Source organism: Panicum virgatum, chromosome 1N (assembly GCF_016808335.1).
Source record: "Panicum virgatum strain AP13 chromosome 1N, P.virgatum_v5, whole genome shotgun sequence".
Taxonomy (NCBI): domain Eukaryota; kingdom Viridiplantae; phylum Streptophyta; class Magnoliopsida; order Poales; family Poaceae; genus Panicum; species Panicum virgatum.
Window position 1 is genome coordinate 18,553,103 of NC_053145.1, and position 27,969 is coordinate 18,581,071.

Sequence of the window (27,969 nt, forward strand, 5' to 3'; positions counted from 1 at the left end):
GTCCTCGCCTCACAGGCTCACACTTAGCCGATCCAGTAACTCAACATCCATATCAAGTTTGTCTCATAATAGTTTAAAAATTATTAGCCAAATTATTAGTCAAAGATCGTACGTGAACGCCTTATAAAAAGTACCTACTAGTAGCATATGACAGCGGAGTCGCGACGAGCGGCTGGTGCTTGCTTCGCTGTAAAGTCCTTTGGTTTGGTGCCCCACTCTTACAACTACTCCATCCTTCTACGTTTATATGATATGATATAACATAGCACGGTCTCTCAAATAACACTTTGACCATTTATTTATCATATATTATATCACTTATGGTTATAAACTTATAATCATGGTAAAGTATATTTGATTACGAATCCAACCATATAAAGTTTATATTGTAAAAATAAAAAAATAATAGTCAAATTATTGGTCAAACATAACAAAATTTGAATTTTGATATGCGTGCGCGCCTTATAAACGTGGAAGGAATTAACAATATATATCACGTGCATCAATCGGCCGTACGTCTTGTCCGGCAGTCTGGGCCTGGTGGAGGTGCGCCGGCTGGAGCACGCCGACGTCCTAACATGCTGACCTGTTTAATTATTAATAATTATATGTAGGTTCGGTTTGGATCCAAGTGTTAATAAGTAAAAATGCTAAATTTTATATCACTAACTCATCTAAATGAAAGTGCTAATAGAGTGGGCTAAACTATAGCCCAAGACTCAAAAACTTTAGCATATGCATGAGTATTATATGTGCTAAAATTTAGCACTTAATTTTAGCTCCTCCAAACAAACCCATAATATATGTCCCCTTTCAACTATTGGGAGGGGTTTCGGAACTAGCTAGGCAGGTTCATTTCAGCAATTCTTTGTGGAGACCAGAGGTGGACTTTTTGCAGGGCCAGAGCTTGGAAATTGGAACTGGAGTGAGAAAGCTTCCCATTTCAGCAATATGAATATGATGGCATCAAATTATATGGTATAAATCTTTGCTTTCTCATATATATTTTGGTTAAAGAAGTGAGTATACTTCTATCTTTTATATACTGTAGATTAATTGTTGGATATTTTACAGAGGAGTAAATTTCATGACCGGTCCCTAAACTATCGAACGATTCTCATCCAGATCCCATACTATGAAATTACATTTTTGGGTCCCTAAACTATCTAAATGGGTCATCTAGGTCCAATTCAGCCACGTCAGACTGCAGAAGCTGATGTGGCAGGCTGACTGTGCAGTGATGTGGACCCTTACATGTGGGGCCCATATGTCGGCCTCCTCCCACTCTCTCCCTTATTCTTTTTTACCCTTTTTTTTAACCCCGCCCCCTCACCCAACCCATTCTCTCTCTCTCCACCTGGACGGCCACTCCCTCCCATGCCGGCGGGGTGCGGGGCCATGGCGCCGGCGGCCGGATCCGCGCAGGTCCGGCGGCGCTTCGAGCTCGAGACCGTGGCCATGGCGCGTGCGCGCGCCCGCGGAGCTCCCTCCCCCTCTCTCGCCGGCAGGGCATGGGGCCATGGAGGCGGCGCTCTGAGCTGGGGCTCGTGGCAATGGCGCCCGAGCGCCCCCCGCGGAGCTCCCTCCCCCTCCCTCGCCGGCGGGGCGTGGGGCCCTAGATGCTGCCGACGCCGCGTAGCCCCTGGAGGAGGAGAAGCAGGGGCGGCCTCCCTCCCCTGCGCGTGCGGCTGGCCGTCCTTCCCCTGCCCTGCGCCTGCAGTGGCCGGCGACACTCGTTCTGGAGCTGCTCCGGCCGGCCTCGAGCGGATCTGCGACGGCGGAGCTCGGCCGACCTCCTGCTCGAGCTCGGAGGCTATGGCGGCGGCGGCCATGGCGGGCCTCGAGCTCGGGCCGTGGAGGGAGGCACAGACCAGGGGCCTCCTCACGGCGGCCACCGGAGGGAGGAGCAGAGGCTCCTCGCGGCGGCGGCAGCTCCTCGCGGCGGTCGCGGGAGGAAGAAGAAGGGAGGAGAGAGGGAGGAGGCTGACATATGTGCCCCACATGTAAGGGTCCACATCACTGCACTGTCAGCCTGCCACATCGGCTTCTAGGGTATGGCGTGACTGAATTGGACCTAGATGACCCATTTAGATAGTTTAGGGAATAAAAAATGCAATTTCATAGTATGAGGACCTGGATGAGAATCGTCCGATAGTTTAGGGACCGGCCATGAAATTTACTCTTTATAGAGCATAGGAGTACTTTTTAGCAGTGGGTGGATGAAGTTACCGGAAAGAATCATATCGCTTTAATTATCGCATCTTTATCAGAAAGGAGAAGAGCTGCTTTAATTTGCTTATGTGAGGAACGCATCAAATACGTTCATAGTGAGCCCCCTTTTTTTATCGGAAAGAGTACTGATGAGTAGGGTACATACTCAGGTCGGTCATGAAGCATGAACTCTCCCGCCTCCCCACAAAGCCTTTTTGACTTGGGGGATGAGAACTGTTATTCAGTTTCGCAGAGCTGCTGCTCCCAATTCAGTCTGAACTAATACTCCCGATCGAGCCTGTAAGCCGACCAGCTTGATCACATGGAGTATCTCTCCGTCTCTGTGGTAACCTGAACGCGAGTTAATCTGTTCCAAGAAACCAATACTCGCTATCGAGCCTGTAAGCCTACCAGCTTGACTACTTCGAGTTTTTTCAGTTTTGCTTTACGTTCGTCTTAGTCTATCTGAATTTTGTATCGACAGACGGCTGGTGGTTGCATACACATCTCGTTTTGCTGGTGTCCTAGCAAAGCTATCACTCAATTCTGCCACCGGTCGGTCACAGGCACCAAGAGCTAAGGCCAGCAACGAGTCTTGCAGATGCGCTGTACAGGATCAGTGATGGAAGTGGACGAGAAGGGCAGGAGCATCTGATTTGCATCACAGGCCTGGGCCCTCTTTACGACGCGTATGTCTCTCTCTTGTTTACGGTTACGTTAAGAAACATCTGCAAGTTCTATAAATATGACATTAGTCTTAAACTTTTGGAGAAGCAAAACCTACCACTGGTTTATTTGTACACCTCGGGTGTCGTGTCAATAAGCAGCAATTTCCTCGCAGTTTCGAGGAAAGACAGCGCGAAAGAGAAGAAACTGCATGGCAAGATGTAAATGACAAATTCTTCAATCCATCTGTAAATATGGACGACGCAGTTTCATTTTTTTATAGGACTGAAATATAATGTAAACTGCAACCTGTCATGCTGAACAATATTTTGTGCCGCGGGGAGGGCGACCAGTGTAACATCTTGAGGGTAGCCAGGCTCTCGCTCCAGGGGCAACACCGTAACTTGAGGCAGCAATAATTAGTGTTGCAGTCTTTCACAAGTTGCATGACAAGTTCCTTCCCCTTTAGCATATACGGCAGCAACACGGCAAGGCAAGACCTCAAAACTCCTGAGAGTCGTCGACAGCAGGAACCAAAGGCAAAACCCCAGCAATCCTGCTTCCATGGAAAATGAATTAGCCTCCGAATCCATCTAGACAGTAAGCAAACTTCCCCCTCGTAGTTCTCTGGTGCTTTTGTATGCAGCAGATGCATGCTGGCTTACTGATTTCTAAGCTCGGGCTACCATTTTCAGCTCTGCTTCAACTTTGCAGGAAGCAGCGTTGCAGCTGTCACTCTAGCAGATCTGGAAGTGGATTGTTACTTTGTTAGGGAAGCAGATCTGCTCGGACGGTCCATCCTGTCAAAAACCAGCAGTGTAAGCCGACCAGCCTCACTCAGGTTTCTTCTTTCTTATACTTCCCCTTGGTCGATTTTCGTCTGAACAAACCAAAGATCTGGCCATCAGATCACCCCTGTCCCAGCAAGAGACTAAGCACCTGAAGCTCCGGACGCATCACCAAGCCTCAGTCTTAATTCCCTTCCCGTACGTCACTCTCTCCTGTGTATACAAGTAGTATATATTTAAGGCCCATTTGCAAGTTTCGCATATTAAAAAGGAATCACTAATGTAAGGAACGCATCAAATACGTTCATAGTGAGCGGTGAGCCCCCTTTTTTATCGGAAAGAGTACTGATGACTCTAGTCGGCCATAAAGCATGAACTCTCTCCCGTCTCTCCACAAAGCCTTTTTGACTTGGGGGATGAGAATTGTTATTCAGTTTCGCAGAGCTGCTGCTCCCAATTCACTCTGAACTAGTACTCCCGATCGAGCCTGTAAGCCGACCAGCTTGATCACATGGAGTATCTCTCCATCTCTGTGGTAACCTGAAGGCGAGTTAATCTGTTCCAAGAACCAGTACTCGCTATCGAGCCTATAAGCCTACCAGCTTGACTACTTCGAGTTTTTTCAGTTTTGTTTTACATTTGTCTTAGTCTATCTGAATTTTCTATCGACAGACAGCAGGTGGTTGCATACACATCTGGTTTTGCTGGTGTCCTAGCAAAGTGTAACGAACATGGCACCATTTATGCCATTTCGAGTGATTTTGGTGATCGAATGACAACACAACACTTGGACTAATATGATTGTTAAGATGATCATTCTCAGGCTTTTAGGTTCAAGTGATGACAAAGAGAAAGAGAAAATAGGCATAGCAAGGCCCGAAGGGCAGCCCCTACGGGGGTTCCGCTACCCGGTTAGCGGACGGGGGTCAAGGGGGAGCCGCCCCTCGCGGGTCTCAGGGCAGCGCCCTGAAAGCTCTTCGGATCAGGAGCACCGGAAGAACCGACGCCAGGGGCACCGGTGCATCCGACGCTTGTCGGAAGAACCGACGCTACGATGTTTGGTGCAGGAGGAAATCGAAGCCAAGTCAGCCTACAGGCACCGGTTGAACCGACGGGTCAAAAAGGGGCATCGGTGTATTGGCCGTCCTTTGTACCAGAGACGATGTCAGCGTCCAGGAGAAGATTCCTTCAGCACCGGTTGAACCGGTGAGGCATCGGTGCAAAGCATCGGTTCAACCGGTGGTCTCTGCGTCAGCCATCAGGAGTCCAACGGCTACTTCGTGTTATGAGTGACCGGATGAACCGACGCTACCCCGCCAAGAGGCATCGGTTCTTCCGGTGGTACGCAGATTTTCAGCTAACCGTTGGAGCAACGGCTACAAGACTTGGTGGCATATATATACGCCTCACCCCGGCCATTTGAAGATTGCTGGAGTTGCTGGACATCCCACACACACCCAAGAACATCTCCAAGCCATACAAAAGCATCAAGATCATATCCTTAGCCCTTAGCACACTTTGAGAGTGTTGTGTAAAGGATTAGCTCTTAGTGAGTGAGTTTGCAAGGCTTAGAGCCTTTGTGCTGTGGTTCATTAGTGAACCAAAACAAGAGCTTGGTGCGCCGGCACCTTGGAGCGTGGAGCTCGCCGGCAACGTCATCGACCCTCCGACTTGGTGTGGAGCGGCGACGACACCTTTGTGCGGGGGACGTGGAGACCCCCATCTTTTGTGGAGAAGCTCCTTAGTGGAACCCGGGGCCAAGGTGACCGTGATTGTGTTCACGGAAGAGACTTGGTGGCCGAGTAGCAATACTCTTAGTGAGTGCTACAACAACGTGGATGTAGGTGTGCCTTTGTGGCTAACCGAACCACGGGATAAACACCCGCGTCAAGAGTTTGCTATCTCCTATCCCGCTCTTTAAGCTTCCGCATTTCATTCTAGTAATTTGTATGCCTTTACTTTCATAGAATAGTTTCTTGATAGGAAAGGCTATAGGTTGCTAAACTCTTTTGGGATAGGGGTTTTACACTAGAACAACCTAGTTGCACATCTAGATAGCTTGTTTTAGTTTAAGCTTTGTGCAAACTAGTTGGAGCCATAGGTCTAAGTTTTTATTAGAGCCTAATTCACCCCCTCCCCCTCTTAGGCTAGAGCACCCAATCTCTTTCACAAAGCTATCACCCAATTCTGCCACCGGTCAGTCACAAGCACCAAGAACTAAGGCCAGCAACGAGTCTTGCCGATGCGCACAGTATCAGTGATGGAAGTGGACGAGAAGGGCAGGAGCATCTGATTTGCATCTCGCAAGCCTGGGCCTCTTTACGACGCGTATGTCTCTCTCTGCTGTTTACGGTTACATTAAGAAACATCTGCAAGTTTTATAAATATGACATCGCAGTCTTGCAGGCTGAACGAACAGCAAAACCTACCACTGGTTTATTTGTACACTTGGGTGTCCGCAGGATCTCCAAGCCTCAGTCTTACTTCGCTTTTGTGTAAGTCCGTGCTGCCTTGTATGTATTGCGTAAGATCTACTTATAAGTATGGGTGGAGGTGGACATTCAATGTTGTTTTCCTGGGTCAGCCGATTAGTTGCGATGACATATATATACCACTTTAATTACTAAAGAATGTCTGTATTGGCATCTGTTCCAAAGTTGCAGAAACAAAAGCAGTTGTTGTGGTGAAGCCTGCTGCCCTGCTCTAATAAATCTTTCTCCCCCTCCAATCTTGAGTCTTCACGTATTGTTTGTACTTTAGCCCCACGCACCACATATACCAAGTGACAGCGTTGTCGGGACGAGCGCTGGTGCTTGCTTGGCTGTAAAGCCTGGCGTAGGTGCCCTGCCGTACTTTTACAACTAATTAACGATATATATCACGATTTACGAGCACCAACCGGCCGTCGTACTAACGTGCTGACCGATTTGTTTATGATTATTAATGAGTTAAGGACTATAGATTATGTGTTCATTTTCTACAATGGGAGGCTTTTGGGAACTTGCTAGTGTAGTTCATTTCAGATATTCTTTACGGAGACAAGAGGTGCTCTTCGCAGGCCAGAACATACTTGGAAGTCGAGAGAGAAGCTTCCCATCTCGATCCCTTGCACCTTCGAGGCTGGGCAGCACCCGGGGACAGAGTTGAGCTCACTTCCTGCTCCAAGGAAGGAAACGAAATCATCAGGCAGCCTCCTCCCAGTTTATCTTTCATCTTCTAATAATAACGTAGATCCATCCATTCATCTTCTGATCCAGTACCTTCTCTCTTTACAGGAATTGTCCAGAGCAAACGGACTGTTGCTTAATAATTTTACAAAGTTTGCGAGCTGCTAGATTACAAGAATTATTGTTGCACGATCACTGTATCTACTTTAGGTGAGTGAAAAGAAAGCCAATAATCTGCTCCTCCGACGGACCCATCCTCAGAGTACAGCAAGTAAGTCGATCAAGGCAGATGTCCCAATAGCAGTTTTAGGATTATTGGAGGAATTGTTTTTGCAGTCTTCTAATGACCTTCTCCCAATCGAACTATTTTATTGGGAGAGTCACAACTTCACTTTTATTTAGGGAGAGATGAGGTAAGTTATTGGGATGTCCCAATAACTATTGGGGAAAGGGGAAAATTTTGGGAGACTGCTGGAGTACTAGTTTTATATCTACTCTTCTAATACTTTTCCAACTAATTAACGATATATATCACGAGCACCAATCAGCAGTCCTAATCGTGCTTACCGACTTGCTTATAGTTATTATAATGAGTTAATGATTATATACTGCAATAATTGGCGCGGCGTTGCACTCTTTCACAAGTTGCATGACAAGTTCCTCCCCATTTGGCATATACGGCAGCAACACCGTACCGCAAGGCAAGACCTCTAGACTCGAGTCCTCGACAGCAAGAACCAAAGGCGAAACCCCAGCAATCCTGCTTCTTTGGAAAATGAATTAGCCTCCGAATCCATCTAGCCAGTAAGCAAACTTCCCCCTCATAGTTCTCTGGTGCTTTTGTATGCAGCGGATGCCTGCTGGCTTACTGATCTCTAAGCTCGGGCTACCATTTTCAGGTCTGCTTGAACTTTGCAGGAAGCAGCGTTCCAGCAGTCACTGTAGATCTTGTTAGAGAAGCAGATCTCTGCTCCGACAGATGCATCCTTTCACAAACCAGCAGTGTAAGCCGACCAGCCTCACTCAGGTTTCTTCGTTCTTGTGTACTTCCCCTTGGTCGATTTTCGTCTGAACAAACCAAAGATCTGGCCATCAGATCACCCCTGTCCTAGTAAGAAACTGATCACCTGAAGCTCCGGACGCATCACCAAGCCTGAGTCTTAATTCCTTTCCCGTACGTCACTCTCTCCTGTGTATACAAGTAGTACATGCTTAAGGTTCATTTGCATGTGTCGCATATTAGAAAGAAATCACTAATGTTTCGTGTAAATTTTGAATGATCTGAAACAAGTCTCTGCTTTTTGCATGAGTATACAACTTCTTTCTCGAAGTATTATATATCTGTCTTAACTGTTGCAATGAATAATATGGATCAACCTTATTCTCAAAGTCTTATCTCTTTGTTGCTCCCCCAACTTGATGTTGACGATATTGACATGCACGTATCTGTTCTGTATACTCTAAACTAAGCTTCATGCGTATAATTACATGCCAGGCTTCCTCTCCCTTTGGTAATTGGACCTGCTGGACTGCATACACGGCAAGATCTCGAGAGCTGATAGCCGGGGTTCTGCCGTGCTTCCAAGATGCACAATTGAAGCCGGGTACTAGTAATCGATCTTGCCATTCATGTTGTGAGAATGAATCAGATGTATGGTGGCTAACTGATTTCCCTGATCCACCAGCCGCCATTCATTCAGATCTCTTGGAAGATATCGCAGCAAGCAACACTGTAGTAGAATCACTGTGGCAACATGGAGTGTGAAGCCAAACCCATCTACTCCTTTTGCAGTCCAGCAAAGTGATCTGGTTTACTTTCCATTCTTTCCTCATCTGATTTTCCTTTGGATGAAACACAGGTCATCTGATTTCCTTTGGTGTTTACTAGTATCTGATTTTCCTCTCCAGGAACAGCAGTTGATCGATTTCCCTTCGAATACTGCAAGCTAACATTGTCAGCACTTGATCGATACTGGATGCACCAAAGGTAGCCCAAGACGACATCAATTTTTTATTATATATGTACAATCCACGTCACATTCAGTTTTGAAGATAGAACCCAATGCTATCTATATGCTAAGATTAAATTTCATATAAACAACAACTTCATAACTGAATAATAGCAACAATATTCTATAAAAAAATAACAGCAACAATATCACGAATAGAGATTTACAATAACTTTACACTCTACTGGCTGAAAAAAAAAACTTTAAACTCTACCACAGATATATAGCTTATTTTGAAAATGAAAGTTTCAAACTTTACATGCAATCTACTAGGGTTACTACAGGTAGAAGTCAAGTTCAACTTTAGAAAACTTGACGGCAATTTTTCTTCTGTACACTTATAGTTAACAAGTGTTGGAACAACATGACATGAGAGGCAAAATAAGGAAAAACAATCTGTTGACTGCAAAAAATTATTTTAGTTGGTGAAAATTTTTGGCGCATAATTATTAAGGTGTAAGTATGTGCCAACTTACATAAAAGAGAAAAATAACATAAGCAGAACATATAACCGTAGGAATGAACCATAATTTGATTTGTATTCAAGTTCACTACTCATGCGAGGATCCAAACCTCTTTTAACCGAGCATAACTGATATATCAGTTATAAACACTCTGCAGAGGTTGCACATTTTTATCCACAAATCACAACACCATCCTAGTGACTTCCACCACTCATTTTTGAAATGTGTGTTCTAAGTGGTGCATTATGAGACCTTTACAAAGACTCTACAAGTAGCAGCTTGCGAAGCAACTAGGCGAGATTTCAGCGGCTAGGCGAGTATACTCTCCCCCAAAGTGGATGTAACTCATAGGCATACCGACCTCTTGGCAGGCTGAATACCCCTCTTAAGTCTAGTCCCCCTCTTTCGCTAATCGCGAGCAACTCCAGTAATAGACCCTACTTCAGGGCTCCTACTTCCTGAGTAGGGGCTGCCCCAACTTTCTGGGCTCTAAATTTTTTCACAACTCCAGCAACACCCCCTACTTCTTGGTCCTTTCTTTATTTATGACAGGTGGGACCCATCTGTGTGAGACCCTTCTTTTCTTTTTTCAGAAAAAAAGGCTCCTCCTTTTCTTTTTCATTTTTCATTTTTCTTCTTCCCCCTCACTCCTCCTCCTTGTGCCGCTCAGGCTCGGCGCCGCCATCCCCCTCCAGCCCTCCTTGCCAGGTCCTCCCCACCCCCAAACCATGTGCGCCACCGCCCCTTCCTCCGGCCCTCCCGCCGTCCGTCCGCCCCCTTCCTCTGTTTCTCCCACCAGCCCCTTCCTCCGTTCCTCTCACAGTCCGTCCATTCCCCTTCTCTAGTCCTCCCTCCACCGAGCCGCCGTGAGCCCGCGACCACGGACCACGCTCCCAGCCACCTGGCGCCGAGTGCGGCCGGTGCGACCCGGGAGCTCGACACAGGGACGCCATGGCCTGTGGCCCGGCCACCCGACGCTAGACGCCAGACGCCAAGAACATGTGCACAGCGAGTCAAGGATGGGTTTGGCGGCGCGGTGCTCGAGCTCGGGAGCGGCGACGCGGTGCTAGAGCTCGGGAGCAGCGAAAACGAGCAGGGAGCCCGACCCGACGGCAGACGGTGCGATTGTGCGAAGGAGCAGGGGCCCCAACAGCGGCGACGTGAAGGAGCAGGTGTGGCGAGGGCCGGCGGCGTGGCGAGGTCTAGCTGGGGACGACGCGGTGAAGTCGGGCTGCCAGCGTGGCGAGATGCGGTTGGTGGCGTCGCGGTGGGGTCGGGCCGCCGGCGTGGCGAGGTCCGGCTGGCGGCGACGCGGCAAGGATGGAGATGCGAGCGGGTAAAAACAAGTAGAAGATGCCGAGTAGGGGCCTCCTACAGACCCGTGGGAAAATGGTCTGGGAGGGGTGATTTGGGTGTTTTCCTACTCTGGACCCGATTAGAGGCCCTGTTGGAGTGAGTTTTTTTGCCTTGGCCTCTAAGTAGGGGCTGAAAGTAGAAGCTCTGCTGGAAATGCTGTAAGCTACTAACAAGTAAGAAAATTTTAATTAATTAGCTAAGATCATATCTCATTTAGTTATTATGTTTGCATTGTTTTACATGATAATCTTGTAATTAATAGTTATATAAGATAAAAATAATTGTAACATTATCATCGTGGTTATCATTGTTTCTAAATCGGAATCATTTATAGCAACCAATATCTATCTAAGAATAGAGATGGCAAAGGGGAATTTCTCGCCAGGAAATGCTTCGCCATCCCTATCCACGCTAAGGAAATAAAAATTCCCATCCCCATTCTCATCAACGCTCGAGGGCAAGGTTTTCTCTAGGGCTGGATAACGGCTCTGTTCGATCTGGCTCGTTATCTAAACGACCTCTCCCGGTTCAACTACTTGTTAACAAAATGGAGCAAAAAAAACCTAGCTCGGATCGGCTCGGTCCAGCTCGAGAGCCAGAACATGGAGCAAGGCCACACAAAAGGGGATGGAACCCGTGATGCTCAACCGCTGCCCCGTTCGACCGATGAGAATGAAACGGGCTGCACCTCCTGCGGCAGTGCGCCCCTGCCGCTTACAGTAGATGGCACATCTTGGTGCAAGAGCAGAAGCACAAAAATTCACACGGAAAAGCCCTTTGCACAGCTACAAAGTGGTACGAATCGAAGTTTTACCTACAATCCAGGCATAAAGAGACTTGCATCGACACATAATGGAAGAAAAAAGGGATTGGCTACTCATCATTGTCATTCCCTCGAACAAGCTAAATGGCATTTCTGAGCACAGCAAGTCAGCAATACGATTAAGGATAACACTTCACTCGATTGTAGACTGCTGGCCATCGTCGCTAGCGTAGGGCTCTGCAAGTGGTCGCCAAATCCAAGCCTGCTCTGCAGCGTGTGCAAGTCAATCCAATCTTGCGTGCGTCCACGCGAGGTCCTCGCGGCTTGGCGCGGTGCCGACGTGCCGTAGTGGCGCCTGGCCTGGTGGAGGTGGCGCCACGCGCAGGACCAGAGCCTGCGGGTCTGCGGCAGGGGGCAGCAACAGCTTTGTGTGGCGGTGGAAATAGAGAAACTGAGGTGAGCAAGGACTACATATGTTGCGCCTAAAGCAGGACTCTAAGCGCTGGCGAGACCACATTTTTGCGGCCGCTGCAGAGACACTATCCCGGTGCTCTCTCTAGGACCGTCATGCTTCGTGTCTTTTAGCGTAGGTGTACCTTTTTTTATTAAGAGAAAAATCCGGTGTTGAACATTTGAATGTCTACGACCATAAATAAACACATCTAGCTATAAAGCTAAAATGTTATATGAGTACTTAGACTCAAACCTCCGACCGAGGAATACAAAACACAAGAAAAGGAAGAAATAAGAAAGAAAGCGTAAAAGACTAAGCATTGAACTTCTACATCCTTCTTTCAACCTTGGTTTGGTCCTAATATAGTAATAGAAATCTCACATCAACAGTCTACTTTGAAACACTTTATGTAAGGATTGTCGATGGTCTTGTGCTGTCCGGTCACCCTGTGATCTATAAACTGCATTGAGTCAGTATCTACAACACAGAAAGATTAGGCACTGCCATTCCTCCAAGCTGATCAAGGTGTCAACATCAAGGACTCCAAGACGACGCCTCAAGAGGAGAGCAACATCAAGATGCTGCCGCCGCCCGAACCAGTCCATTGGTTCTTTGGTTTTCACCTAGATCTGCCCTTGTATAGGTCAAGGTGCTCACTGTAACATCTTCAAGAAGGAAATAGATGCCCATGGCACCACCCTCACTGGTAGTCGAGGACCAAACTAAGCTTTCACCCGAAAACCTAGACACCAAGAAGCAATGCGATGCACGGTGACTGACAACCCCTAGCACCTCCACAACTTGCTCAAAGGGTAGTGCCCAGCAGATCCCAGATGGCAGGGCGGCATTAGGATGCAGGCCCTCTGCGGCCTCGCGTCGGTGTTTCGGGCGGTTGTCCCATTGAGAGGGATGCTCGGAGGAGTCGTTCTTGGTCTTGTGCCGGCGATGGGCTCGCTTGGCGTCTTCCATGTCGGCGTGCTTGTTGACGACCGCCATCATGTCACCGACGGTTGCTCTCAAACATCTTCCTCCACAGTTCGATACTATGGAGGCCTTCATGGAAGTGGTGGATGATGTCCCTGTCATCAACCTCCGTAATGGTATTACGGTTAGCGAAGTACCTCTTGATGTAGTCGCGGAGGGACTTGTCGGGTTGCTGGATGATGCTGCCCAGATCCCATCTGGTTTTGGGGCACGGGCAGGATGCTAAGTAGTACTGGATGAAGGCGTTGCAGAGGGCTTGCCAGCTGTTGATGGAGCCGGCCGGGAGCGCCTCCAGCCAGTTGAGAGCCTGGCGGCTCATCATGACAGGGAAGTAGGCGGCCGTGATGTCGTTGTCGCCGTTCGCCGCTCAAATGGTGATGGAGTAGGTGCGCAGCCATGTCTTGGGGTCCGACTCACCGTCGTACTTCTCGATGCCGGCTGGCTTGAAGGTGGCGGGCCACTGGATGGCCCTAAGCTGGTTGGAGAAGGCAGAGAAGGGTTCGTAGTCGCGAGGTGGCCGTCGGGGAGGGTTGTTGCCTCGGCGGCCGCAGTACTAGTAGTCGGCGTCGGGGACGCCGTGTTCCTCATCGTACCGGTGACATCACTCGCGCTCGGCGGCGTCGCGTTCGCGATGACGATTGTTGATGCGTGGGAGCAAATCCTGCTGGTTGAGCTCGAGGCGGAGGTCATTCTGGTTGACCTCCTCTCCATCGTCGTGGGGTCGTGTCGAGTGATGACTCGACTGGGCGCGGTAGGCCGAGTTGTCCTTGCGTATCTGCTGGGCCTGCGTGGCGGCCACGTGCAGACGAGCCCGAGCCTTGATGATCTCGGGGGTCTCCTGGAGGCCCTCGAGCACCTGGAACACCGCGGCCAGATTGGCCAAAAGTGTGGCGAAGACGTCTTGGCCGTTGTAGTCGAGGTCAAAGTTGGCGTCGAGGTTACGTGGTCGGATCGGTGAGTGCCAATTTCTAGGGTTGCGGTGGTCGGCATCCTGCATGTTCTGCTCGGACTAACAAATGGTCGCCTCATTATGCCTCCTATCGGTGCGGATGTCGTTGCGGCGGTGTCGGTTAGCTCGCTCTTCGTTGTCCTTGTTGGGCAGGGTGTCGGAGTCGTCGGAGACGACGAAGATTCGGCGATGCTCTGGTGTAGATGAGCGGTTGGGTGAGAGGGTGAATGAGGTCTCCTGAAAGTCAGGCTCCGCTTCCGAGGCCGAGTCAGATCGGATCTGACTCGGGGCGACCGGATCCAAGAGGAGCACTCGGATCTGGTCCGAGTACGTCACGGCGGCGTTGCAGAGTCCGTAGAGGACCCGATCCGGGTCGTCATGATGGCGAAGCACATATTCGTCGAGTTGGATGCACTCGGCGATGGATCTACCAATTCGATCTATCTAGGAGAGCAGGTCGTCAGTAGACCCAGCAGGGTGAGGGGTCACCCTGGGAGGAGTGGCCGGCACATTGGCAGCCTCGAGTTCGGAAACTCGGGATGTGATGGAACTTGGGGTGGCCAGATTGGATCTGGCCCTGATGGCAGTGCTGCTGAGTCCACGGAGGACTCGATTAGGGTCGTCTCGGTGGTGAAGTGCATGTTCGCCAAATTGAATGCACTCGGTGATGGATCTACCGACGCGATCTATCTGGGAGAATAGATCATCCGCAGATCCAGCAGGGCGACGGGTCACCCTGGTAGGCGTGGCCATCACTTTGATGGTCTCGAATTCGGAAACCCGAGACGTGACGGGGGTCGGGGAAATTAGATCAAATCTGACCTCGGTGAAGATGCTGCCCTCGAAGGTCGAGGAGCTAGTCATGGGGTTCCTGGGAACTGTGACCTCCGGGAAGCTTCCGAAGGTGAAGGAGAAGCCAACAGTCGTCTCCATCTAGGCGATGACGCTGGCGGAGAAGACAACGCCAGTGTTGGTTGCCATTGAACTCGACGTATGAGCCTTGAGTCCCCTACCTAGCGCGCCAACTGTCGGATTGTTATTCCGGCCAGTCCACCAGGGGTGTACCCCACGGTAGAGTTTCAGGACGAGGATCTCAGGACCAAGAGCTCAATGGTAACACGAAGATGCATGGACTTAGACAGGTTCAGGCCGTAATATGCGTAATACCCTACGTCCTGTGTTCGGGGTTGTATTAGGGTTTACGAAATGATGCGAAGAAGAAGTCTCTCCATGGGTCTACCAACGCCTCCTTTATATAGACTAGGAGTCGTAGGGTTACAAGGAAGGTATGCTCGGGTTGTTTTACAAGGAAGAAGGTCGGTTAAGATCCATAGATATCCGGGCTTCTAGCTGGAACCTTTCATCCTGATCTACTAAAGATCCTTTCCGCGTACAGCCGAGTCCCTGCACGCTGAGTAGTTGTAGCCTAGTCACCGAACAGGGTAGTCACCCGGACACGGGGACCCCACTCGGCAGGGAGGTATATAGATCTACCTCCATCAGGTCGTGTGACACACAAGTCATACTCAGCTCAATAAAAGATAAAAGGTAGGGAGATAGGAAGAAGTTAGCAGCTCGAGTTTTAAATCTTCTTAAGTTATTTATACATATTGCCATGCACTTTACACTTTGCATACGGGTTAGCCTAACTCTAGTCAACCTAGTACTACCAGAAGACCGCTCATAACTGTCAGATAAATCTGACCGAGCCATTATAGTACTTTATGGACCTCCTACCTCCCTAACCGAACGTAGTGGATTACGCTAGCACAACACAGTGTTGTCACCACCTGCAGGCTACCTCTACAAATCGTGGGAAAGGGAGACATCCAGCAACACTTAACTAACCCAGACACCATATCTATATTATTAAGCGGTACTCCAGTATCCCATGCGGGGCCCCCACCCTTCGGATGAACAGACATCATACTAGAGCTAACTTATGAATACTGGAGCGGGGTACCAGTGAACTAAGACTATCTATCTAACCATGCAAAGGATATAAGTAACAAAGCAAACTAATTATGAAATCTATATCTAACACCGCAGGAGATAGATCATGTAGATATAAATAACTATAAGATAAGTCTATTACAAACGACCGAGTATTACAAAGAAATACTAGTACCGCACTCATACCTATTCTCGGCAGCAACCTCGAGGACCCGAAGACTACTACTTCACCTAAACTCCACTAGCCTAGAACTAAACAAGAGGAAAAGGTTGAGATGTTGCAACTTGTGGTGTGTCTCCATTCTTACCCCTCTCTCATATTTATAGAGGGTACAAGTGGGGTGATATCGGTCGAGTTGCAGCAGTCTGGGCACTTAGAATCGCCTTAAGGAAGGTGCCTGGAAGCTGCTGGCCAAGGGAGAAAGGCGATGGCGCCTTGGACCGGTCGGCCGACCACTGGTGGGCCCCAACCAGCCCCAGCTTTGGTTAGGGGGCTGCCCTGTGGGCCCCAAGGCCCAATACATGTGATTGACATTTTATCTTGGTCGGTTTGTACTGCATGTGGACCCTTTTTATCCTTTAAATGACACGTGTCGTGTTCCGATTGGTCGAGTATATTCCCTTTATATCATAGGGTGTTTGCAACCTACATTTTAGCTCATTTTCCAACATTATATATTTTCTAAAGGTATAGTGGATTTAGGCATTATTTTAGATAAATATGAATGCAAGAAATGCAAACTCTCAAGATTTTCTGCTCAAATTGACGCTTGAAAATGGTCTCTAGAAAGTGTCAACATAGGGGTGGGTGAGGCCATCACCCGCTCCTACAAATCTATTTAGGGGCAGGTGATGCTATCACCCGCCCATAATAATATTTTTCTATTTTATTATAAAAATTCATTTAAATCATTAAATATAGCACAAATCAAACAAAAGTGAAACTTCTACACTATGGTTATTGGGAACTCTACAGACAAATATGTCAAATATATTTTAGTGTATATAAATATTAAGATTGTGGAAACTTGAAAATATGACTTAAGTTGTATGAGATACTATATAGAAGTAGCATATGTAGGGCACAACTAATAAATAATCTTGTAATACTAAATTTTATTAAATAAATAATGTATAAACTATGGAAATTTTAGATCTTACCGCTAAAGCTTTAATGTGGAATTACTCTACATTTGACATCAGAGGTTTGTTTGAAAACGAATGAATACTTTTAGATTTTGAAACTAGAGAACTCATAATAATTTTTTTGGGCTACTTAATGACCTTAATTGAAAAGGTTACCAACTATAAAATTTTAGATCACATCAAGCTCTACAATTTTGGTGTAAAATTTAACTTCATCCGAGACCATGAAAAAGGTATGAATTTTTCATGTGAGAACATTTTTAAGGACGTTTCATGCCCTCACCCATCATTGAAAATCATTTTTAGGAGCTGGTGACATCATTATCCACCCCTAAAAATACGTTTCTAGGGGAGGGTGATGTGGAAATAATGGTGATAGCGTCACCCGCCCCTAAAAATGGTGGTCATTTTCAGGGATGGGTGACACCATCACTCGTCCCTATAAATGCATTTTCACGAGCAAATCAACTGCTATAGTAGCTCCGCTCCATTTGTAGGAGCAGGTAACATTTTGACCGCCACTAAAAAATGAAGCCTTCCTACAAATTGTTTTAGCATTAGCGTCCCTTTAACGCTAATAGATCTTTGTGATTTGATCCAATAAAGCGTGGAATGGGTCTAGGCTAAAAATGGGTTGGACCAGGGCAAGTAAGGTGGACATGGGCCAATGCTGGCCCATTAAAATTTGGACCTGGCTATTTTCGAAATAATATTTTTTATAAAAATAGATAAATTTCAAATAAGTCTACAATATTTACTTTATGAGAAATATTAGGAAGTTTCCAGAAAATCACATAAAACTTTCAGAGATATAATTGGATTCAATGTGCTCAAATAATGTATTTGGAGCTAATAAAAATATTTTTAGATTTGTCCACTAAATGGATTTAGTTCTACAAAATTGAGAATAATTACCAGACAATTCACAGAAGACCTAATCAATATCTAATACATATTAATATACCCTAAAGCATATTAATTTACTTTCTGAAAATAATTATTTTTCCTGCACTAATATCATAATAATTACATAAAATATTGGAAAATTTAATATTATTATTAAGAGAAATCTTTGTCTTTATTAGTGTCATTTACTCACGTCCCAAAATTAAGTATTTTGGGGGTATGATAGTCCACTTGCAACTTTCACATATAAACAAGGTACGGAGCACAAAATGAGCTGACCTCTTGCATCCAATTTTATTTTGTTGATACTTTTTGTTTCCCACTAAGGTATAAAAACATTTTATGATCAATATCTCTCTTGTAACAACTAGAAATTACGAAGACATCTTTAACCATTATTCTTTTGGCAAGGAGCTATCCGTTTAAAGTCGCTTCAAGTATAACGGCTCATTTTCCTGGAATTGTAATCAAAGAGTTATTTGTCGTATCAACTGGTTTTTCGTATTTATACCATTAGTGTTAAAATATGACCGAATATATATTTCTCTAATACTCGATACACCCTCTCTGTTCATCCAGATCAAGAGAGTTCAGTCAATATGAACATAATTAGTGGCCTCAATGAGTGTGCCACATTGTTCCAGTGGGTTAGATCGGCCATTTCATCTCTGCGAACCCAGTGGAATGGAACAGAAAATAACAAACTTCAAGGAGATGTGCTGCAGTTGCAGAGTGACCTTAAATGCCTTGGGGATAATCTACAGGCAATGTACATCCTCATTGATCGAGCAGAGTGGAGGATCCATGATCACTGTGTGGCTGACCTCCTTTCAAAAGTCAAAGAAGCAGTGTATGATGCAGAAGACCTTCTGGATGAATTCACATGGCACGCGCATAAGGTGTCAGTTGAGGGCAATGAAACTCAGCTAGCTCCATTCATCGATTTCTTTAACAGCGTCACTCAAGGTAGATTCAACAAGGTGACTGATATCCAAAAAAGGCTAAATAATCTTTCTAACCAGCTCAAGGAAATGGGCTTCCATCAAGCAACTCCACGGTTTGATGAATCACTCAGGCCAGAGACCACCAGTTTTCCCACCGAGGCAAAAATATTTGGACGTGATAAGGAAATGAAGGAGCTTATTAGATTGCTCGGTGTACCTTTAAACAATAGAAAGAGAACAGGAAGTGAAGTCGTTGCACCTAACAATAATAGGAGGTATTCTTCCAGACACAAGACAGCAAGAACTGGAGATGGTTCATCCACAAGCAACCAGCAAGTTTATACCGCCTTCAATAATAACAAAGAAACTATGGAGAGTGTTCCAGTTTTGCCCATTGTTGGAATTGGGGGAGTTGGAAAAACTACTTTGGGTCAAAAAATTTGCAGCCACCCGCAAGTGAAATCTCACTATGAAATCATTTGGATTTGTGTCTCAGATGACTTTGATGTCAAGAGGTTAACTAAAGAGGTCATAGAACAAGCTTCTAGGAAACCACCAACGACTGATAGTTTGAATTCTCTTCAAACTGATCTTGCAGACAGCTTGAACAAGAGAAGATTCTTGATTGTCCTCGATGATATGTGGGATGAAAATGGGGAGCGTTGGAAGAAGTTCTACACACCTCTCAGAAATGTACGTCTGGGAAGTGTGATGCTTGTCACCACAAGGTCTGAGAAGGTGGCTGATATAGTGCGCACAACAGATTCCTTCCGACTAGAGGGTTTGAAGGATGATGTCTTTTGGAAATTCTTTGAACTCTGTGCGTTTGGATCTGATAGGTCTAACAGGGATCCTGAGTTGCAACTGATTGGTAAGAAAATACTTCCAAAGTTGAGAGGTTCTCCTTTAGCTGCAAAAACTCTTGGACGGCTATTAGGAATTAGCCGTGACACTACACATTGGAATAATATACTAAACAGTGAATTGTGGCAGCATGATCAGGAGGGGACTGAAATTTTGCCAGCTCTTCGGTTGAGCTACACATTGCAAAAACTCCGCGGCGACGATGGCCTCCTCAGCGCCGTTGAGGTAGGTCACGAGGACCCGCAGCGGCGGAAGAGGCGGCCGCGACTTGGGGTCCTCGGTGGAGGGCGGGGCGGGGAGGCGGCGGAGCTCGACGGAGTAGGCCGGATTGGAGTCCTTGGCCTTGCGGCCGTTGCACTACGGCAGGAGCACCGCCGCCGCCGCCTTCCGCGGGTCCAGCGGACAGTGCTCCACTACCACATTGGAAAGGAACTTGCAATGAGCATCTTTCCTCCGCTCGACGCCAGCCCCGATGCCTTTCATCCTCTTCCTGGCGCTCTCGCCGCAGCCGCCCTTCGCTTGGTTGGATGCTGAGCAATCTGGGTTGGGTTTCATTCCGATGGGCTCGGCCCAAACTTGGTTTTGTTTTTACTGGCTTCTGCTGCACGCTGGTATTGTGTACTCCCTTCATTCCAAACAAGTCATTCTTAGATTCAAAATTTAATTCTAAAAATTTTAGAATGTGCATATGCATGCAACAATCAATTAGTACTAAATATGGATAATAAATAGAAGTGAATATGGTAATTATACCTTCTTATTAATTTGTTCTAAAATTTCTAGGATGATATGTTTCTGGGACGAAGGGAGTACCTTTTTATTATTCTGGACCAAGCCCATGACAATACATGTGTTCCATGCGGTTACCATACCATTTTTTTTCATAGGTAATGATTTTTCTGCAACCAGCCGTAATTTTATCCATACGTATGAACCTTTTCCATAGATCGTAATGCATACTATATGCTAATCCAACCCAATAACTATACTGTTGGAATATAAAGGCTTTTAAGTCTAATTATTCAATAATTCAATGGAAAAGAATTAAAACTCACTACTAATGCTAGGGAGTGTTGAGTAGAGTAATGGCTGGGTTGTAAATAGTGATTAAAATAGAGGAATGATGACTGATTAATGGTGCAAATTGATGGCCATTGTTACACCTAGAGATGTCCAGGTTCTCCCCCCTTCTTCTAGGATCAACTATAAAAGGAGACCAGCCCCCTCTCATTCCAACACAACACTCAAGCTCTTAGGTACTCCTACTTAGGAGACCTCTCCCTTCTCCCTCGGTTGCTTTCTACATTCCCATCGCTAGCACTGCGCGCACAGTTCTGGTGAGAGCAGGCCTCCGGAACCTCTGCAACGCTGAGATCCTGCTCGGGATAGCGGGACAATCAGGTTTTTGGGAGCGTCTTGACGCGACTACTCGCTCGCCGAATGTCTACGTCCTCTACTTCCTTGTGGCCGAACATCTACGTCCTCTACTTCCTTGTGGCCGAACATCTACGTCCTCTTCCTGGTGGCCGAATGTCTACGTTCTCTACATCCTGGTGGTCGTACCTGTGTTCCCCAAGTGAACATCAAGATCGTCTCGACTACTTCCCGACGGCCATCTGCACTGCAACGACTAAGTTCGGCTATATCGAACAGCCCTGACCGACACAATGTCCAGTCATGGAAACGGCGCACCCGGTGCCTCCGGCACTGGTCCCGCCTTAGGGTACACTCTAAACCAATTCTGGTTTATTATTTTGTTCATGTTTATTAGTGAGAATAATATGAACACGAGCACATATTTTGTTAGCACAATATCACTCATTTATGACATGAAATTGATAATAACATTTGGAATTAAAATATACCATAAATTGCCTAGTTATCTAACATATACCATACCAGGCCACATGAAATTCAAGATCCTTTAATTTTCCGTGCATTCGGTGACAGCCGTTCAACTGGAGTGACACATGTAAAAAAAATTTAAAATTAAAAGTTATAGTTCTTAAACCATCCATCAAATTCTAATTCTAATTACACAACTGTATCTCCTTTGAAGAGACGTTCAAAACAAGACTCTACTTGTATATGTTTCGATAATATACTTCAAAGACACACAAATTGCTTTTGAAAAAAATACCAAAATAAATTAGTTAAAATGCTCAAATGATTGTTAATGTTGCCTATTATTAATCATGCAATAAACATTCACTATAAAATGGTCACTATTAATATCTCATACCATAATAAAATTAATATAATATTGAAGTGTTCTCAAATATGAATATGATGGCATCTAATTATATTATATAAATCTTCGATTTCTCATATTAAATTTTTGTTAAAGAAGTGAGTATACTTCTATTTTTTTATAGATTGTAGATTAATTGTAGGATATTTTACAGAGCATAGGAGTATTTTTTAGCAGCGGTGGATGAAGTTACTAGGAAGAATCATATCGCTTTAATTATCACATCTTTATCGGAAAGGAAAAGAGCTGCTTTAATCTGTTTATGTGAGGAACGCATCAAATACGTTCATAGTGAGCCCCCTTTTTTTATCAGAAAGAGTACTGATGAGGAGGGTACATATTCTGGTCGGCCATAAAGCATCTGGTCGGCCATAAAGCATGAACCCTCTCCCGTCTCCTCACAAAGCCTTTTTGACTTGGGGGATGAGTATTGTAATTCAGTTTCGCAGAGCTGCTGCTCCCCACAAAGCTTGATCACGTGGATTATCTCCATCTCTGTGGTAACCTGAAGGAGAGTTAATCTGTTCCAAGAAACCAATACTCGCTATCGAGCCTGTAAGCCTACCGGCTTGACTACTTCGAGTTTTTTCAGTTTGGTTTTACGTTTGTCTTAGTCTATCTGAATTTTCTATGGACAGACGACGGCAGGTGGTTGCATACACAGCTGGTTTTGCTGGTGTCCTAGCAAAGCTATCACCCAATTCTGCCACCGGTCAGTTTACGACGCGTATGTCTCTCTCTGCTGTTTACGGTTACATTAAGAAACATCTGCAAGTTTTATAAATATGACATCGCGGTCTTGCAGGCTGAACGAACAGAAAACCTACCACTGGTTTCCAAGCCTCAGTCTTACTTCGCTTTTGTGTAAGTCCGTGCTGCCTTGTATGTATAAGTATGGGTGGAGGTGGACATTCAATGCTGTTTTCCTGGGTCAGCCGATTAGTTGCGATGACATATATATACCACTTTAATTACTAAAGGATGTCTGTATTGGCATCTGTTCCAAAGTTGCAGAAACAAAAGCAGTTGTTGTGGTGAAGCCTGCTGCCCTGCTCTAATGAATCTTTCTCCCCCTCGTTCGTTGCTAAAAGGAAATACCAAATATATATATCTGGCTGGGTCCGGTGGCTCACCAGTTCATTATCATACTGCTCCGCTCGCGTCTTCCTCCAATCTTGAGTCTTCACGTATAGTTTGTACTTTAGCCCCACGCACCACATATACCAAGTGACAGCGTTGTCGGGACGAGCGCTGGTGCTTGCTTGGCTGTAAAGCCTGGCGTAGGTGCCCTGCCGTACTTTTACAACTAATTAACGATATATATCACGATTCACGAGCACCAACCGGCCGTCGTACTAACGTGCTGACCGATTTGTTTATGATTATTAATGAGTTAAGGACTATAGATTATGTGTTCATTTTCTACAATGGGAGGCTTTTGGAAACTTGCTAGTGTAGTTCATTTCAGATATTCTTTACGGAGACAAGAGGTGCTCTTCGCAGGCCAGAACATACTTGGAAGTCGAGAGAGAAGCTTCCCATCTCGATCCCTTGCACCTTCGAGGCTGGGCAGCACCCGGGGACAGAGTTGAGCTCACTTCCTGCTCCGAGGAAGGAAACGAAATCATCAGCAGCCTCCTCCCAGTTTATCTTTCAACTTCTAATAATAACGCAGATCCATCCATTCATCTTCTGATCCAGTACCTTCTCTCTTTACAGGAATTGTCCAGAGCAAACGGACTGTTGCTTAATAATTTTACAAATTTTGCGAGCTGCTAGATTACAAGAATTATTGTTGCACGATCACTGTATCTACTTTAGGTCAGTGAAAAGAAAGCCAATAATCTGCACCTCCGACGGACCCATCCTCAGAGTCCAGCAAGTAAGTCGATCAAGGCCACTGTCCTCACATCGTCCTTCTCCGTTTCCTTCCCAACTTTTCTGATTTTGCCGCCGAACAAATGTCAGGTGTGATTGCCTACTTGCCTGATGCCCTGATCATGCCTTTCTTGGAAAGGGGTCCTTTAGTCCTGCAGAAAGATCGATCAGCTGAACCTACAGCTGCCACTGCAAGTTCGGAGCATCTGACATCACCAAATCTGAGTCTTTACTTCCCTTCGTGGAAGTCCCTGTCTCGTATGTATTGCACAAGTAAGATCGATTTACAACATTCACGTATGTATGGAATCCAAATCATGATTCATAAGGATTTACTCATCCAATGCTTAATACGCCCATTATTTCTCCAGGATAGCAAGATCTTCAGAGTCCAGCCAACATGAGCCTATCAAAGGCCATTGGGATAATTAACGGCATCAATGAGTTTGGTAATTTTTTCCAGTTGCTCGGGTCTGCTGCCTCGTATATGCGTTCCCAGTGGATGGGGTCACAAGAGAAAAAACTTGAAGAAGATGACATACTGCAGTTGCAGAGTGACCTTCAACGTCTACGTGATACTCTACCAGCAATGTACAACTTTATTGATAGAGCAGAGTGGAAGAGCCATGTACCTGGTGTCGAACAGCTCCTTCCAAATCTCAAGGATGCAGTGTATGATGCAGAGGACCTTCTGGATGAGTTCACATGGTATGAGCTGAAGGTGAAAATTGAGGGCAATGCAACCCAGCTATCTCCTTTCATTGACTTCTTTCACAGCGTCACTCAAGGAAGCTTCAACAAAGTGGTTGATATCCAAAAAAGGCTTAGTAATCTTTCTAGCCAGCTTGAGAAGATGGGCTTGCATGAGGAAACTCTGCAGTTTGACAAATCGTTCAGGCCAGTGACCACTTCTTTCCGCACTGAGCCAAAGATATTTGGTCGTGAGAAGGAACTGAGGGAGGTGATCCGATTGCTTGGTGTACCGAACTACAGTAACCAGTCTTCTTCAAAACGGAAGAGATCTTCTCATGCAGCAAATAGTGAACCAAGGATAGCATATGTTCCTGTTGTGCCAATAGTTGGAATCGGGGGTGTTGGAAAAACTACTCTAGCCCAAGAGATCACCACCCTTCAGAGGGTCAAATCCCACTTTGACAAAATCATTTGGATTTGCGTCTCTGGTGAATTTGATGAGGAGAGGTTTACTAAAGTTCTCATAAAATCTCTATCAGGTAAAGAGGCAACGGCTGATAATTTAGATGATCTTCAAAAAATTCTTGCTGGTGAAGTTGGAAAAAAGAGGTTCTTACTTATCCTCGATGACATTTGGCCTAATGCCTTGAATGAAGGTTGTTGGAGAAAATTTTGTGCACCTCTCACAAATGTACTTCAGGGAAGTATGTTATTAGTGACCACAAGGTTTGCAGAGGTTGCTGATATAGTGGGCACAATGGACAAATTTGCATTGGAAGGCTTACAAAATGATGTATTTTGGCAGTTTTTCAAAATGTGTGTGTTTGGGTATGAGGATTATCACATTGATCCAAAATTAGAACAGATTGGTAAAAGCATACTTCCAAAGTTGAAGGGCACTCCTTTAGCTGCTAAAACTATTGGAAGGCTATTACGAAAGAGTCTTAACCCTGCACACTGGAATGATATACTAAATAGTGAACTGTGGCAGCTTAGACAAAAGGAGACTGATATTTTGCCAGCTCTTCGGTTGAGCTACATGTATCTACCTTTTAATTTGAAGAGATGCTTCTCATTCTGTGCTACATACCCCAAAGATTACAATTTTGACAAATCTAGTCTTGCTGAAATTTGGGTGGCAGAAGGATTTGTAGAACCTCAAGGCAACATCCCACTTCAACATATTGGTGGTCAATACTTTGAAGACCTTGTAAATTTGTCCTTCTTCCAAAAACTCCGTGGTAAATATGTAATACATGACTTGATGCATGACATGGCACAGCTAGTTTCGAAGGAGGACTGTTTCATTGTAAAGAATGCAAGAGATATTGAAATGGTTCCGCAAAATGTTCGCCATCTATCAATACTCAGAAGCAACGATGTTAAACTTTCGAACTTATTGATCCTATGCAAGCACAAAAAGCTGCGCACCCTACTTTGCAACAAGTCTTTAGGAAGTGGGACTTTGTATCCAGCGGTGGGTCACTGGTTTAGTGGACTTCAGTACCTGCGTGTGATTTTTTTTGCCTCCACGAAGGGCCTACCAGAGAGTATTGGTAATCTGAAGCATCTCCGGTACCTTGAAATATCCGGAGGTTGCCATTTTGACAGCTTTCCTTCATCATTCTCTAGCCTCTATAACTTGCAGATTTTATATGCTAGGAAATGCAACTTTGGAAGATTACCAAGAGGTGTCAGTAAGCTGATCAATCTGAAAAAGTTTGAGTTTGAACCAGATATTCCTCAAATGGAAATTGATGCTGCAGAGTGGGGAGAGCAAATTTGGTTTATAATAAATAATTTGAATCAAATTACAAGAGATTTGACTATATACAATCTTGGTGCAATAAGCAAGGATTGTGCAGCAGAATCCGAACTCAAGAAGAAAGAATATCTGAATAGTCTGACTCTGATATGGTCTTCCTTTAGATGCCAAGAGCACAATGAGACAGAAGTACTTCAAGCTCTACAGCCTCCCACCAACATCAAGTCTGTACAGATCAAGGGTTATCAAGGTGAATATCTTCCTAGCTGGCTTCGTGGTTGTGATGGACCCAAGGCCATGTCATTTTCTGAGTTACCTACGGCGACAGTTGACAACAATAATATTAGCAGAGCCAGGACCATTTTCCCATTATTAACAGAGGTAAGCATTAAAGGGTGCCGAAACTTATCAAGCCTGGAACAATTTCTACATCCAACGACTTCTGCACCAGCCATCAGAAAAATAGCTATTGAAGCTTGCGCAAGTGTAAAATCAGTACCAATTGAATGGTCCCCTTCCCTTGAACAAATAAGCGTGTCCAACTGTCCAAAAATGACACATCTCTCGGCCCCGTCCGCAAAGAAGCTCGAGCTGAAGTTTAAGATTTTTGGATTCAACATTGAGTGTAGTTCCCTCACCTACTTGCTTATACATTCCTCCCAGCTGCCATCCATTGAACTAGAAAAGTGGAGTCTTCCAGTACTGCAGAGGCTCCACATCGGTGATTGTGATTGTCTGAAATTTATTAGAGAATCTGAGCACATATCCACGGGCCTTTCCCTTGGCTTGGCCAGAGCCAGAGGCAGCACTGCCAAATTCCCGTTACTCACTGACCTAATTATAGTACGCTGCAACAAGCTGGAAAGTATTGATGACCTCATAACACATGAATGCCTCCCTACCATCGAGAGTATTACTATTGGGTTTTGTGATTTGCTGTCCCTGCCCACCGAAAGACTTGAGAGTTTTCCTTTTCTGAAGAATTTGGATATCTGGTGGTGTCCATGTCTCTACTGGCAAAGTGCAATGGTGTTACCACCGTCCCTCCAAACGCTCAGTTTATCCCGTTGTGGAGATTTCTCTGCCTGGTCTCCTAGGTGCTGCCTAGAGAACCTAACCTCCCTTGAGTCACTAACGATGGAATCATGCCGAGGTATAGTGTCCATTCCAGGCAATCTTTGGAGCAGTAATCTCAAGTCACTCCAGAAATTGTGGATTATGAGGTGTCCATACCTTGTCTCAATTGGTGGACCGGAAGCAATTGCAAACATAAATACAGTATACATTCAAGGCTGCCCAAAGTTGATGGAAATAGAGCAGCCGAGAGGGAATCCGTGGTACGTATCTTAGGAAACTTGTGGATTGCACCTTTAAATTATCTTGTTTTCACATGTGAGATTATATCTTGGCAAGTTATATTTTGTCCATAGTTATTTCAAACATGTTTAGCACTCCGACTACTGCTTCCAGTTCCATTTACATTTTCATTTTTGGAGAATAGTCCTTTTGCTAATTAAATGTTCTCTACTTATGCAGAATTGATGGGCTGGGCCCACAGGACATATAACCAAAATGGCGCCTCTTGATGATCACCCTCTTGTCACTATGTTCTCCCTTCCATTTTTAGCCTCCACATGTCATCTGTGATCACATGGCAAATAATTCATTGACAGTTACGCTGTTAGTTTGAGAAATCAAACCATTTAGCTACTTCATTGTGGGATCATCCTATGAATTTTGGTTGGACGTGATCATTCC

The 27,969-nt window shown here is 45.6% G+C and overlaps 2 protein-coding genes and 2 long non-coding RNA genes across 12 annotated transcripts; all 4 read left to right on the forward strand.

Annotated features, from left to right (window-relative positions):
- Positions 1–1,823: 1,823 nt before the first annotated feature.
- LOC120655430 lies at positions 1,824–3,097 on the forward strand. Its single transcript, XR_005667497.1, has 3 exons — positions 1,824–2,612; positions 2,696–2,900; positions 2,986–3,097. It is a non-coding gene; the product is annotated as an uncharacterized LOC120655430 (long non-coding RNA).
- Positions 3,098–3,200: 103 nt separating this feature from the next.
- LOC120655428 lies at positions 3,201–4,254 on the forward strand. 3 transcript variants are annotated; one of them, XR_005667493.1, is made up of 4 exons: positions 3,201–3,477; positions 3,573–3,695; positions 3,786–3,863; positions 3,953–4,254. It is a non-coding gene; the product is annotated as an uncharacterized LOC120655428 (long non-coding RNA). The 3 variants fall into 3 exon arrangements; XR_005667492.1 differs by having other exon boundaries at positions 3,203–3,477; positions 3,976–4,254; XR_005667494.1 differs by having other exon boundaries at positions 3,206–3,477; positions 4,100–4,254.
- A 1,584-nt stretch (positions 4,255–5,838) lies between these two features.
- On the forward strand, positions 5,839–27,937 carry LOC120655420 (putative disease resistance protein RGA3). 5 transcript variants are annotated; one of them, XM_039933255.1, is made up of 8 exons: positions 20,811–21,347; positions 22,030–22,430; positions 22,514–22,602; positions 22,681–22,739; positions 23,379–23,757; positions 23,844–24,026; positions 24,125–27,548; positions 27,748–27,937. In XM_039933255.1, coding segments are annotated over exons 7-8 (3,396 nt in total). In that variant the 5' UTR covers positions 20,811–21,347; positions 22,030–22,430; positions 22,514–22,602; positions 22,681–22,739; positions 23,379–23,757; positions 23,844–24,026; positions 24,125–24,153; the 3' UTR covers positions 27,749–27,937. The 5 variants fall into 5 exon arrangements, with proteins under 5 accessions (XP_039789192.1, XP_039789193.1, XP_039789194.1 ...); XM_039933256.1 differs by having other exon boundaries at positions 22,317–22,430; XM_039933258.1 differs by lacking the exons at positions 20,811–21,347; positions 22,030–22,430; positions 22,514–22,602 and adding an exon at positions 5,839–5,993.
- On the forward strand, positions 6,862–20,495 carry LOC120655421 (putative disease resistance protein RGA4). 3 transcript variants are annotated; one of them, XR_005667491.1, is made up of 9 exons: positions 6,862–7,103; positions 7,517–7,636; positions 7,732–7,836; positions 7,929–8,006; positions 8,328–8,436; positions 8,518–8,641; positions 8,741–8,819; positions 18,396–20,235; positions 20,408–20,495. XR_005667491.1 is itself a non-coding variant. In XM_039933262.1 (9 exons), the coding sequence occupies exons 8-9, from the start codon at positions 18,416–18,418 to the stop codon at positions 19,756–19,758; spliced, it is 1,221 nt and encodes a 406-aa protein (XP_039789196.1). In that variant the 5' UTR covers positions 6,864–7,103; positions 7,517–7,636; positions 7,732–7,836; positions 7,929–8,006; positions 8,328–8,436; positions 8,518–8,641; positions 8,741–8,819; positions 18,396–18,415; the 3' UTR covers positions 19,759–20,495. The 3 variants fall into 3 exon arrangements, 2 of the variants coding, with proteins under 2 accessions (XP_039789195.1, XP_039789196.1); XM_039933262.1 differs by having other exon boundaries at positions 6,864–7,103; positions 18,396–19,631; positions 19,754–20,495; XM_039933261.1 differs by having other exon boundaries at positions 18,396–20,495.
- Positions 27,938–27,969: the final 32 nt, after the last annotated feature.